General features: G+C 45.7%; 2 protein-coding genes across 2 annotated transcripts in view; both read left to right on the forward strand.

The window, feature by feature from the left end:
- The first annotated feature begins 235 nt into the window (after positions 1-235).
- LOC8029102 (28S ribosomal protein S11, mitochondrial) lies at positions 236-6,350 on the forward strand. Its single transcript, XM_029994897.4, has 6 exons — positions 236-590; positions 3,033-3,160; positions 3,973-3,998; positions 4,093-4,167; positions 4,342-4,407; positions 6,140-6,350. Exons 1-6 carry the CDS (start codon positions 349-351, stop codon positions 6,245-6,247), a joined length of 645 nt encoding a protein of 214 aa, XP_029850757.3. The 5' UTR covers positions 236-348; the 3' UTR covers positions 6,248-6,350.
- A 336-nt stretch (positions 6,351-6,686) lies between these two features.
- The window catches only part of LOC121834999 (chromodomain-helicase-DNA-binding protein 1-like), a 62,831-nt gene continuing 55,392 nt past the window's right edge, over positions 6,687-14,125 (forward strand). The window contains exon 1 of the mRNA XM_042288840.1: positions 6,687-7,122. The gene's annotated coding sequence lies outside the window, so the exon portion shown is untranslated. The remainder of the gene's footprint in view (positions 7,123-14,125) is intronic.

Here is a 14,125-nt window from a genome sequence, read left to right on the forward strand (position 1 = left end):
AAAGCGCTAGATTCCTGACTGCCATTTTACACGTGTTCTCAAAGTCTCACTCTTTGCAAGAGTTCATTTGAAAATAAAAATATTGATAGTGATAGTAATAACAACTACAGAAATATATCAACCTGTAGAAACCATAGGTAGGAACACTCGGTAAAAAATATGTGTACAACTAGCAGCGCCATAGTGTCGAGAACCGTTTTGTAGGCTCGGGGCCAGGCCTAACTTCAAAACAAGCACTCAACGACTGCCGCCTGGTGAGATATCGTGACCTCTGTCCTGTCCTACCTGCGATTGCAGTCAGACGTGTTTTTCGCGCTTCCCCGAATCCGATCGTGGAATCTAAGCAAAATGTCCCGTTTCAAAACGATTCTGGCGGCTTCGAGAAGTCTCAGTTTGTCCCGAACTAAATTCGCCAGCGTCGTAAACTCTCTTGATCTCGTCGCGGTGACTGGGAGCGGCCAACGAGCACTCTGCACAACATGTCTGCTCAACAAGGCTGAGGACAGGAGGTCTATGATGGCGTCCCTCCCCAAGAAAGACGAAGGCACTCAGGGCGATAAATCGGCCGACATCGACGCTTCCCACCTAACGTAAGTAGAAATTCGTCGATCCGCCCAAGTTCCGCGCGCTTCGCGGCAAATTTTAGCGAGGTCCGTGTCGAGTTTGGGCCATTTTCCGCTAGCTACGTGGCAGCTAACTCCGGCCTCCCTCCCCGATTAGGCGAGTTAAAAATGGCGATTCCTTTGTTCCTCGAGCTCGATGTTCGAGGTAGCCGCACGCGCCGATCACCACCCGAGCAGCGCTCGTCGCAAGGGAGGTTCTCGACGGTAATCGCTTTTCGACGTCGTTTTGCTGTCCCCAATTTCGCGATTTAGTAGTGGATTAGCGGATCCCAGCTGGGTTGGATTTACGCCCTTTTCGGGGTGGGATTTGGGGCCTAGAGTTCGACGCAGTGCTCGGATAACCTGCTGACGTTGCTTTCTGGGAAGCCGACCACTTTAGATCGGGTTGCAGGCGACGAGGAAGCCGAGCCATTTGAGTCGGCTGCGTCTTTTCTGTACTAGAGTCCACCATTTTTTCCCTTCACATTCTAATAGAGCTTGTGATTTCGTTCCGAGTTAGAGCAGACTCTTCAAAGTGCCCCGGGGGAATATTTTCCGAGGCTGTCTGGCTAGGGATCGCCGAGCGTTTTTGCCGTGGAGTTTTTCGGGAATTCGAACGGGCTAGGCTTAACCGTTTTATTATATCCTGTTTGTCGTCGTATTGCATCTGGTTAACAACGACGACGATTTTGTTTCCCCTCGAAGTTCCACAGCCGTGCCGCCGCCCTCGCAGTCGCGACATTTTTCGTAGAATTCTGGCATTTTTTTTTCCAGGATCCTAGATTTTTCTCTCGACGGCAGCCATCCGCTGGTCGTACGCCGACCCAAGCTACACATTTTGAGAACTTGTAAGCGGAGATTTTGCTAGAAGTTTCCTAAGCCTTTTTAAGCATTGTTTTTTTATTTGATTAGCTTAGTGGAAATTAAGCTTTCTGGGGTGGGGCGCATTTTGTTTTCCTGTCTGCTTGAAAGTCGTTTTTTCCTTGCTATGCTTTTTGTGTTCGTACCGCCGTATGTTCCCAGTTAACTTTGTTCATATTGCATTCAACCTTTGATAGCAGCTGCTGTGCTCTAGTATTTCAGACCATAAGATGGTCGCTGGAATTGTGTTGACGATTCCTGGCGCGAGATCTAATGTAGGACCTGGGAAACTGCTTTTGTGTGCAGTATGTGCGAGTACCTAGGTATCATATTTCTTGTTGTGATTGCATGTTTGACATTTGAGCTGTGGATTGTGGGTGATTTCAATTCGTTCTTGTGAGAACATTCTATGCTATTCGAGGGTGGTATTGATGATCAAGCTGGCTCTTTCCGAAATTTGAAATTGAATTTTCTATGGATCGAGACTTCATTATTCTCCAACACTTGCATGTATGACTTGCATAATGTCATGCTGCTTACATGATCATACCTTCATAGGTTATATCAGTAAGGAATTGCATTATTTTTAGTGAGGTTATTATTTCCAGGTTCATAATTTCTAATTGTTTGTGAAATATTCCATGTTCATGAGACTTGCATTGGGGGCTGTGTGATTTCTGTTTATTTTTGTTTTTAATTAATAGCAACCATCATGAATTTTTTTTCTGCAGACTCGAATGCTTCTTTTTTTTGTGTGTGTGTGTGCACGCATAACTTGCTTTGTTAGTTTCTCTTGTGTTCATTTGGTTTAAAAACCTGAATTATTCTTGCTTCTCTTTACCACAGTAACTACTCATAACATCTGGCATAGCTTTTGAGGTGTTATATACATCATGATGCCCGATACTGGGAAGGAAACTTGTGAAGTTATCTTAGAAGAGAGACTAAAGAAAAGATGACAGACAGGCATTTTTGACATACTTATTCGTAACCTTCTGTTCCTTCTAAGATATCTTCAAGTTTCCTTCCCAGTCTCGGGGTGTAAACATCATGACTACTATGCACCAGGGTGCCTGCACATTGACCATTTTTTTCAACTGTATTCATGTTGCATATGAACAATTTCTGGTGGACCCTATTGAGAAGTCTCGTGTCCGTCCGGTCAACGATTAACTGAACTTTGATTATTGGTGGCAGTGGATAAGAAACCTTGGTACCGAATAAGTAACGTGGGGTGCATGTCTTCTGCGAGATTTGTGCATGTCTTGTATTCCCCGTTTGTCGCATTACTCAGTCGCGATAATTTCATACAAATTAGCTTTCTTCCTTAGTATTCTAGTATGTTTTCTTGTGTAATTAGCTTTTCTCTTCAGTATGTTTAGTGTGATCTCTTGTGTATGCTTTTTCACAGCATGCTTTACCTGTGGACCCTGGTTCATCAAGACGTGCTGCTCTTGGTTGATCAAAATTGTTAGTCTTAGAGGGACCCTGGTATTCAGCATGACTTCTTTTTGTCTGCACTCATTAAATCGTGGTGTTTTTTTTTTGTTTTTTTTTTCTTTTCTGCAGCAGGAGCATGTTTCCCGACGAAGACACCCCCAATCTCCTCTTCGATGGCGTCCGGTTCCAAGATCTGCCCATCTGCCACATCAAGTGTAGCCTGAACAACACCATCTTGGCACTGACCGACCGAACAGGTCCGTGATCCAAGGTAACTGCTTTTTTGTGCTCTGGTGCGATGACTTGCACTTTTGGACTTTTCCCTGTTGGGGTGCCTTCCTCTGGGGGGTAGGGGGCATTTTTGGTTTGAATATATTACCTTGGAGATCACTCCAGTCTTCATTTTTATTGCGGTGGTTTACTGTTTTTTTTACTGTTCAACTGTCATGTCTGCATGGTAGTTGGGTGTACCATATGAACTGCTTATTTTTTTTTTTTATTCTTTGTATATTTTTTATTGGCAATTTAGTCAAAATGTATATGTGCCATTTTTGCTGCGCTCACAGGTTCTGAGAATTAATATGCATGGCAAACTTTGGGGTAAACATCATAACTGTTTCTTGTAGTATATTTTGGTATGTTTCTGTTGGTTGTTGCGTCAGTTAAGGAACAATCCGAAACTTGTGTATATTTTTGTACAGGCTATTTTTAAGTCAATTCATGTGTGAGAAAGTTTCAGAACATGGTGTGCCTTGGTTATTTTTGTTATGTTGAAATATTAATTCCTTTCACTTCTTTTTGGGAAGTAGCGAATTGCCATTGAGTTGCCCCACAGCTCTTGCTGTCCCGTTGAACTTTAACCGTGTCTCCGAGGACAAACGTGCTGTGGACAGAAACGCAAAGGCCTAGCCTGCTATGTCAGCCCTCGGTCGCAGCTTTGCAAAGTCTGGGGCTGACACGAATGCTATGTACAGACGACAGATCATCCTTGAGCTGTACAAAATCAACCCTCCTTCCTCAGCTGTGTTCTTGTCAGTTTCTAATGTCTTTTTTGTTTCATCTGTTGCAGGTAAACCGGTTGCCATGAAATCGGGCGTAAGTGTTATGCAAATTCCACATCTTTCACCTGCATTATTTTTGTCTGGAGGCAAGTTGCTGTTGGGTGCTCATTTTACGTTCTCTCAAACAGGGAACTGAAGGCTACAAGAATGCCAGGAAAGGTACAACTGTTGCGGCGCAAGCGGCGGCACTCAGCTTCAGCTCGGTGAGTTCCTCCCACCCAACTGGTTCTTTTTTTGTTAGTTAATTTTGTCTGGCGTGGTCTAAACGATCCGATTAATCGGCTGCACTTGCGAACCCATACGGTAGCCGCAGGGGTTTGGGTGGTTGCAAAAGAGGTGGGAAGGTCTGATCGTTGTTTGTTTGCACGGTTTTACAGGTTGCCGAACTACGGGCCATCAAGAACATCAGGGTCATTGTCAAGGGCCTGGGCCCAGGAAGGCTGGTGAGTTGTTTCCCCTCTCATGTCCTTTGCTAGTTGACAGTAGGGAGCTCAGTGGCGCTCTAAGGTCAAGACCTCTTTGTTTCAGCAAATCTTGTTCGGCAGTCATTACACGATGTAGCTAGGGCTGTCTTTACTCTTCGCTAGCCTTGGTTGCGATTTGCATTTAAAAACAACGCGGCGGCCTGGCGGTAGCTGGGTGGGCGCTTTTGGCTTGCTCTCTCGATTGGCTGATGCTTTGTATCGCCTGACCACATTGGGTCGGAGTAGTCACGTAAGCGTAATCTGAACAAACCCAGAGTGGAGCGTTTAGAATATGCAGCTTGCGATTATTAAGACGGCAGCTTGATTTTGCAGGCGTTCCTAAGAGCCACCCACAGTGTGGGGGTTGAAAGATACACCTAAATTTCTCAGGGGCAAAGTGGAGATCTTAAAATGGTTGCAGCAGGTGCTACAAACATAATTATCACTTACGCACTGTCCTTGGAGTGATATTTAAGCTTTGGTGCACAAACTCTCGACACATGTTGTGACAAACACTCTTTTGATTTCAACCGTGCCACTGCCTCTTTAATGATGTTTGGGGACATTTACGTCTGGTGGCTGTGCGAAGGAAGAAGCTTCACTTGTGTGCTCTAGTTACAAAGTCTGCACTGCACAGTTCCAGCTGCAGGTTTCAAAGCTCTCAATTATTTTGAGGGGTTGAGGCATTTGTAATAGGCCAAATCTCAACAAGTCCTTAAATTCTTCTTTCAGTATTTGCCTAAGTGATCAATGTGCACATGAAATGTGCTGCATTGGGTTACAACCTTTCATAGCTGAGACTTCTTGCCTAGTGGCAAGCCTATCTAACAAGACTTGTTGCAAATGCCATTGTTGGCAGCAGTGGTTGCTTGTTGAACCAATCACAGTACTGCACTCCAGGTGCAAAGATCTAGCCCTCAGAATATTTTTAATACCAGACATTTGTTATCACCATCAGTGTGCGAATCGAATGCAATAGTAATTTTGTAGTCGTATGGCGTTCAGCGTAGAATTTATGAAATGCATACTCCGAAAATTGGACCATGTTTTTTTTTTATGTGAAGTTCTGCACACTGCCAGTCGGCTCCAATAATACAATATTAGTGCATGCTCACTTGGAAGTTGACATTGAATGCAACTTTTATTGTTCCTGGCTTGGGCCATAGATCAGGTCCCTTTGTCTCACTAATGGTCACGTCCAAGGTTGCAATGCAGTTTCATGCCCTCTGTACCCCTTTTCAATTAACAAAGGCAACAAACAGAAGTTTCGTTGCTTGATTACATACGGGATGCTATTTATGCTGTGGATTTGCATGTTCCTTTGGCAACACTCGCAAACAGAGACGTTAACTACCAGCACGCACTGCTTGCAGTCAGGCATAATTATTGGATACCATGATTATACCAGATTGCAAATACTGACATAATGAGAACTTCGAAGTGCGTGGACCAACTGCAAAAACAAGTGTGAGCTCTGCATTCGATTGTGCTTCGACTGAATGAACGTTCGGGCAGCAAGGCAAGAAGACCATCTTCTCACGCCTTTGGTGTTAAACCACGTTAAAGTGAGATAAAGTATAATGGTAGCAAACTGCATATTTCAGGTTCCCATGTTTGTTGCTTGTGCAAGTTCGTGTCCAGACCAAAGTTTTATATTACCTTCTCTACTTTGGAAGGTTGCGGAAAAAGTTTGGGGCATGTTTCTTCGCAGGCATCCATCAAAGGTCTTCAGATGGGCGGCTTAAATGTAGTTTCGATCACCGACCGGACGCCAGCACCTGAGAAGTGTCCTCGTCCACGCAAAGCAAAGAGGCTTTGATTGTCATCACGTCTCGTTGGTTTACGAAAACATACCTTCATCACTTTCATCAGCTGAAAATTGTAGAATATATTTCTGTAAATAAAAGCTTCAGAAGTTACTACATGTTATTGTCATTGCAGTTCTTACTAGTTGTTACTTTTCCCTAGCGGTCGCGATTTTTCTAGCAGACGACATTGAGTCGATATTTCTTGCACGGCGTCCCTTTCTAGACGTTTCGTGCGGGGACTTCTGGACTGTCTATGAAATGCCGACGTTCCGTTGCGGGTTCTGTTCAAAAAGTCGCGGTATACTTTCTCGGGAGATCACGCGGTGCCTTCAACGTCATTGCGCTGTGACGACGGGGAAGAAGGTTTTAAATATGGCGGATACAATGATCGCTGCTACGTTGCGAAGCTCGGACGCTCCGCAGTTTTCGCGTGGGTAAACGCGTCGCCGGCAATCTTTGCCGCATGTTTTCGACTCCCAAGTCGGCCCGGGCGTCAGCCGACTCGAGTTTTGGCCTTTAAACTGCGCCGGGAAGAAAGTGGGAGCGGTGCGGACATCGCGGAAGTTCCTTCCACCACCCATGATGGCATCGGTCGGCGAGCGGAGGCCATTTTGGCCGAGGTCGAGGCGTTAGGCCTACCGCGCCTCGTCGTCGTCGTCGCTTCCGAAGTCGTGCACCTTTGACCCGCTCCCCCGGAAGAAGTGTATGCCTGTGATTTTTTTTATTTTCTTTTTGTTGGCATCGGAAGAGGACTGCAAAAAACTTCGTTTTCTTCGGATTGTGCCTACCCCCCGGACTTTGCATTCGTTGCACCGATCAACGTGCTAGGACTTGCGACACCACGTCGATTCTTCGGGAGCCGAATCGGCTGCGCACACGATCGAAGGTAGGCACGCTACGATTTTTCGTCGCTTGTTCCGTCACCCCCCACTCCCTCGCCTCTTGTTTATCCGTGGCATATGATAGTAGTGTGTTCTTGATTATTCAGTGACGTTTTATAAAACCCATCGCGCGAATTCGGCAACTTAGAAACATTTCGAATTTTGGTCCCGTCCACCTCGCCGGGTTGTGTTGATACCGGTGTGCTTTTCGTCGTCTTCGCTCTCGCTGTTTCGTTGCACTTTTCGATCGAGTGCGTGCTCCTTACATCTCGCAGTATGCTCGACACCCTTCTACCCCTTTGTCTGTGCCCCCGGAGTCCATATGTTGAACGTGGCTTAGCGGAGGCGGCCCCTTTGCCCGTCGGCTTCGCTGACTTCGCCGTCGCTTTCGAAGAGCGTTGCCTCGGGGCCGTGCTCGATGCTTCATTGCCGACTTCAACCTGCTATAATTGAGTGTAATTGAATGTGTTTCTCGGTTTTGACGAGAGCGTGGAGTACGCCCCTGGCGTGACATTCAGGTGACCTTGTTGATTTTGCGTTTCGACGTGGACCCATTTGAGCAAATTGCGTCTCTTTTTCGGATGTCTTTGCTGATCGCAATTCACCAGCTCGGCGGTAGCGGTGCTCTTGATTGTCGGCGTTTTGTGGAAAGTTCTTATTTCTTTGTAACCTGTGGATCCTTTCGATGATACCTTTTTTTTTTTCCTGGCCCGTGTTGGATTTTGAATTTGCATCGGTTGTTTATGTTGAGCTTCTGAAGTTTCAAATTTGCGTTGTCGGCTGCCTCCACTCTGCTATCCATTGCAACCACTTCAATTTGTGGTTTGTCAGCCCCTTAATTCTCTTATCGGGATCTGCCGGGCTAGGACTAGCCTCTATTTTCTCGTTCAGCGACGTGATACTTGTCCAAATTTTCGTCTCGATGCGGTGGTGTGCGGCCGATGCGACGTTGAGTAGTACTTTGCCGTAGCTACTGACTCGTGTCAGATGTTTGTCCTACTTTACATGCCAGCTGCTTTGATACATTTGGATTGATATGACTTCTGCACCGACACTCAATTAGCTATAGCCTTTGTTGACCTTTCATGTAAATGTTCCTTTTGCTGAACAAGTCACACACAAACCAATCTTTTTTTCCATCAGATTAATTGGGCTTTCAGGGCACTCGGCGTTTTGTGACCCATTGGTATTTGAAGGACCCAGCTTTACATAGTTTGCACACACATCATTAGTTCGCACACACATTTTATTGACCACGCTGATGCTTCATACGCTGGATGCGTGCCTTGCACCACGCTAATTACACACTGTACGAGGCTTATGTGCAAGCTGGATTGTCTTGACTTTAGTTTTCTTGGGTAAGGTGGCCCAGGACTCTTGTTGCAACTTTTTTCCTTAATTGGACGTCTTTGGATGAACGGTGGACTTCGGCAGCATGCTAAGTGGTGCCACATTGCACCGCTTGGTTCAGGTACGTGGTTTGTTGTTTCATTGCACATTTCTGGAGTAGATTTATTACGCGATTAGTAGGACAGACACAAACTAGTAGCCTCTTAGAAAATGTCGCTATCGAAAGGGTGGATGTTCGTTAACGGCTAGACCCATCATAACAGGTGGTAGCTTGTGCCGCCTACCGTTTTTGGTGCTATGCCACCTGGGACTCTATCCACTGGGCACTTTATTCCTAGTCATTACCATTTTAACTCTGGCTCAAGTATTAAAGGCTTGTATAACATACTTTTGGCTGCACATTAAAAAAAAGTTGGTCTCTACGTATCCTCTACTAAGGTCTCCTGGATTCCTAGAAGAGTCTAAACCCCTTTGAAGTTGTCCCAGTTGTGTCTGCTGCTATACTCCGTTCACCTTTAAGCTGAGACTAGAAACTCCACCTTCAGCGCGAGCTTTCTGCCCTTGCAAACACTAGTGTGCAACATGCAGGCACGCCCACCCAAAGCACTGGCGACGCCAGCTAGCTCTCGCTGAAGGCTGAGCTTCTCGTCTCCGCTTAAGGGTGGTTGGAATATAGCAGTGCATAGCCTTGACTGATTAGGGATAACTTAGTTTGATGAGACGGATGGATAGCTGGTGACAGTCAAGAATGCAGTAAACTCTCTGCCCCCAGCTCGAGCTTTCTGCCTTCAAGACTCTTCGTTGCCCATGCAGTTACACATACAATTGGGTCACTAGTAAAAATGAACTATGAACATTTAGCGCAGTTCTTGGACATCGTAATGGCATTTGGAGAGAAGCATACATGTTTGATGAAGCCTGGTGGAAGGCAATGGGTGTGCTGGAGGCTGAGCTGTTGTATTTTTGGCCCGTTGCCAAATATAGTATGTTACAAAGCAAGTCCCTGCAACAATCTCCACTGTTGCAGGGACTTGCTTTGTAACATACTACACACCCACCAAGGTTGGTGCCGGTGAGCCCAAAAAGCCATACTTCGTTCACCCTTTGGCTGTTAAGGTGGCAGGAAGCAAGAGCCTACTGGTTGCTTAGCAAAACATGCCTTCCTAAATAGAGTGCTCGTTCCATGTAAGCCTGTTTTAAAGGGTTGGGGACATAAAATTAAACGAGTAAATTCTTGAAATGGAACGCTCGTAAGCTGCTTAGCCTATACACCAAGGTTCATAATTGTTAGATCTCTAGCAATTGCAATAAATTTACGAATGTCATCATTTCCATCTGGTGACCAGGCAACGTTGCACCATGTTTTATCAGGTTTGAAGGAACATACAATCGATCCTAGCAGTGTAGCTGTCTTCCATTTCTCTCATGTCCTAACCCCTAATCTTGTTTTTGTATGTAGCTTTTACTCCTTGCAAGTATGCATAGGTGCTGTTCGAGGTATGGAAACAATAAAATCGGTAGTCCACACTGTCGAAGGTGTAGTGTGGAAGTGGAGATGAATTGCATCCAATCTGCTTGGAGCAGCCATCTTAATTCAAGTATGAATATGTGGGCAGGTACTACAACATTGGCGGATAAAGAGCTTGTTTATGCAAAAGCAATAGCATCCAACAATTGCCTTGCTCCAAACCTGGCAGCAGATTTCTTTGCACGATGCGAGCACCTCCCAGATAAGAAAGCCTAAGTGCCGAATTTTCCTGCGTTGCTGAAAGACATCGTAGGCCACAGATTGGAGACAAGTGCTGCTTCAGCGTTCGCTAGTAACTTGTGTCCAATCGGTGAGAACGAGACTCCTTGTCGAACGCAGACACCATAGTAGTGTCCAATCTGAGGCCTATGGTGGCCTTCAGTGATGCAGGAAAATTCACCGCTTGGGCTCTCTTATCTAGGTCTCGTACATACACCCACTGTCTGAAAATGGGTTTCAGAATCTACACGGTGTCCATGAGTGCCAGAAGACAGGAAATATAGGGGTATTCACTTGACAACTTATTTGAGGACGATGGCACGTGCATTCACAGAACGAGCTCATTATTAGGCTGCTAAGACCGGAAATCTTGTTGGTGTGGGATGCACATTGCCCAAGAACTCTGGAAGCTTGCCGTAGGCACGTGCTTGGCATTTGCGCACACATCTGTGGCTGTCGGTGAATACTATGCAGGACGCAATGCTCATATGCTTGCAGCTTGCCTGGGGTGTGTAATTTTTCAAATTCATGGTTTGAGAAATTTTAACTTCGAAACACTGACTCATTGCTCCAAAGAATTCCGGTTTGCCTGAACTTGTGCTCAATCCTATGGGGAATTTCTACCTGCTCTCAAACTGCGAATTCCAACAGTTGGTCTTTAGACCAGTGAAAATTTGTTGGCAGCTGCCAGAAAAACTGCTTATCTGAGACTCGTGCAAAACTGACGGCACCAAGCGGGAAAACCGGGAACCAGCCGGAACAGGTCGCTTTGTGCCTCTCCGCATGTCTGGCGGCTTTCGTGGACACTTGTTGTCGGCGTGGTGGCGAACAATGTAATTTGACGAAGATCTGATTATTTCTTAAGTTTGCCTGAGTGTTCTTTAGTGTGGTGAAGAAGCCTCAGTATATTGTTTCCTTCCATCACGTGTTTGAAAGCTCGTTTATTCCACAGCACATGGTCGCATGCTTTCGATATCTTGGATGGGGGGAAGATATCGCGGAAAAACGTTTTGATTTGTTTGTCTCGAAAGTGACAATGCTTGGTAACTGATAAGTGGTTTCTTTATAAGGATGTAGAGCAGTGGACTGGGGACGACAAACGAGGTGTTTCACTGGAGGGAACACCAATTTTGTCAAGTGAATGGGAAGGTTCGATAGCTGCTTTTCTTGAGTTTGGTTGTGTTCGATTAGTTTCAAGATTGAGCCACCCACGCTGGGCGGTGCATTGGCTATTAGTGTTGGCTGCTTTTCGCTGAAAAAGCTTCTGGACCACACCGAAGGAGTTGGGCTGATTACGCAATTACTTGATTCCGTAAAACCTGCTCGCTGCATGCGATTAACGAGGGAAATTGTCTGCTTTCAAAAGGTAGCGGACGCGTTTCGCAAAGTTAGAAGCTGTCGCAACATTATGATCTGTCGCGCCTCCAATATTTATGTATACCCCTGCCGGAGCCAGCAACAATATACATCTACATTGCTCAGGTTGTCCGGCCACAAAAAATACTCCATTTCTCCGTTTAGGATTCAAAGTCAAGTTTAATGCCCAGAGGGGTTCTGCGTAAATCTCCGATAAAGACTTCAGTTTGTCCGCGTTCATCTCCGTGCTGCCGGCTAGAACCATTTGGCTGATTTTAAGTAGTATCTCTGTCTGTCAAATACACTTTTATTCAGCAGTTCACCTAATAGCTAGTCAACTAAGCTCATATAGCAGCCCAAAGAATATACTAATATCACTTTAGTGGGACATAGTACGTACTATAATACATAACCCGTATATTCGTCAAAATGACTTTTCGATTGCTACTAAAGCCTGAATTGAAATAAGAGTATCAGCTGCTTAGTGGAGCACCAGCGGGTTAACATGGTTCTTGGCTCAAGAAGCTGTTGCATAATTTTCCTGCAGCCTGTGTTGTTGACTGAGCAGACGCGGATACACACAAAAGCTCGATTTCGCAGACAGAAGTCGCATCGTCGAGGCATACGAGTTAGCTGAAAATTACTCTCGGTGGAACAATTCTGTAGTCGCCGCTTTCCTTAGCTGATCAAAACTGAGTAGAGTCTGCTACAGTCTCTCCGGACGGAGCCTATAGTTTTGGTTTTAAACGAAATCTCCGAAACAAAAGTTTGACATGAAAAGAACAAAAAGCACCGGGAAAACGAAACTATGCTCTGCAAGTTTATGTGCACTGGCTACACTTAAATTCCTGTCAGACAGGCTAGTTTAGTGTACTTCAAGCGAGTGCACTTCAACCTGTTGATACACACTCCAAGTGTGTTGGTGTTACATGAAAAAACTTGGTGTCACTCCAAAATGATGGCAATGACGATAGGTAAAGTAACTGGTACGCAAAATATTAAAGTGCGTGCACATTTTTTCATAAATAACTTTGTTGTCTTATTAAAACCATGTTGCCACATATCGTTGCGCTAAGTCACAAGCTTTAATCCAAATATAAATCCAATTTTATGACTATGATCAGCCATTGCAATCCAGGCAAATCCAAAATCTAGACATCACTTTTATTCACAACGAAAAAAAATTTGGGTGTGTGTATATACAGCCTAGAACTTAGTCTGTCTCAACGGGCGACTTGTATCTCAGCTGTAGATGAGAAATGTAGCCAGTGCAGTAGAACCGCTAGCCTGGGGTTTTTAGCGTGTGCCACGCAGTAGTGATAAACGACCGCACGCCGGTACGATGCTCATCCACATCGAAACGGGCATGAACGGGGATTGAGCCCAGGATCCCTGGGTTGTGTAGCGCAAGCTTTTGCTCAGCGTGCTCAGAGCTGGTGTGCGCGAGCCCGCTTGGCCACTCTTAACTCGCCACAACGAAACATGAAGTGTGTGGAGGACGAGCTGGAGAATAATATCCGCAACGTTGGACAGTGGAAGCGCGTGGTGTGGGCACTTCTCTCCGTGAGAGCCCAGCACCTTTCAGATGAGAGGTAGCTGGACTGGATGCCGACGCTCGGGCAAGAATTTTGAGTAATATCGGTCAGCAGCTGCAGGGCAATGCCTTCACCATAGCCGCTCTCATGACCGACAGCCTACCCGATCAGTCGAGAACAATGGACTTCCTGGTGGAGTCTTGCAGGTTCCTCCTGGCCGTCGCTGGCCGTCGCGAAGGGGCTAAGGCTGGAGAATAGATTAGCCGATTGTTTTTGTACAATGCACTACTTTCCTGTCAACAGAAAACAACTGCGCATCTAATATTACTTCTATCGAAATAATGCAAATTTTACGCAGCGTTAGTTTTTTCTATTATTTTTACTCCTTGAACACTGCTATCGAGATTACACACTCGGTCTATTGGGGTGAGCGTAGTGTGCTCCCCGATCTCACTTCATCGGAAGTGTGTTCTTCAGGCAGGGCTGGGGATTGAGCTCGGGATCACTGGGTTCTGCTCCCCAGCGCGAGCTTTCTCTCCCTTTACTCCGATCTGGTGTGCGCCAGCCCGCTCGGCCACCGATACTCCTTAATAAAGGCACATTAAAAAAGAATTGGACATTTACAATTCTCTGTAATGCTGAATTGGAGTGCAGCTGAGGAGGAGGAGTAGGAGGAGGAGGGGAGGGTATGCAACTGCTCCCCCTCCGTACCCTCCCATCCTCCTCTGCTGCTCCCCCTCCCATTTAGCGGAAAATTTTCGCTAGATTTCCAGCTAAATTTAACGGGGAAATTTCCCCGCTGATTTGACGTGTGACGTCGTATGACACATTACGTGAAATTTTACGTGTGATGTAATGAGTGTAAAATTTTCCCGTTAAACTTAGCGAAAAAATTTCTCTAAACTTGGCGAAAACTTTTCCCGCCAAATTTAGCGAGATAATTTTACCCTCGTGATGTCACGTGTGACATCATTTTGAGAAACATCCGATATTGCAACGCGCGGTTACGCCGACGCCGCT

Source organism: Ixodes scapularis, unplaced genomic scaffold (assembly GCF_016920785.2).
Source record: "Ixodes scapularis isolate PalLabHiFi unplaced genomic scaffold, ASM1692078v2 PGA_scaffold11__112_contigs__length_91849675, whole genome shotgun sequence".
NCBI classification, from domain to species: domain Eukaryota; kingdom Metazoa; phylum Arthropoda; class Arachnida; order Ixodida; family Ixodidae; genus Ixodes; species Ixodes scapularis.

Bases quoted from the DNA above. Each gene is read 5' to 3' on its own strand.
- LOC8029102 (XM_029994897.4), top strand. From the start codon at position 349: ATGTCCCGTTTCAAAACGATTCTGGCGGCTTCGAGAAGTCTCAGTTTG. The intron at 3,999-4,092 runs GTAAGTGTTATG...TCTCTCAAACAG, and splicing joins CGGTTGCCATGAAATCGGGC to GGAACTGAAGGCTACAAGAA. The intron at 4,168-4,341 runs GTGAGTTCCTCC...ACGGTTTTACAG, and splicing joins CGGCACTCAGCTTCAGCTCG to GTTGCCGAACTACGGGCCAT.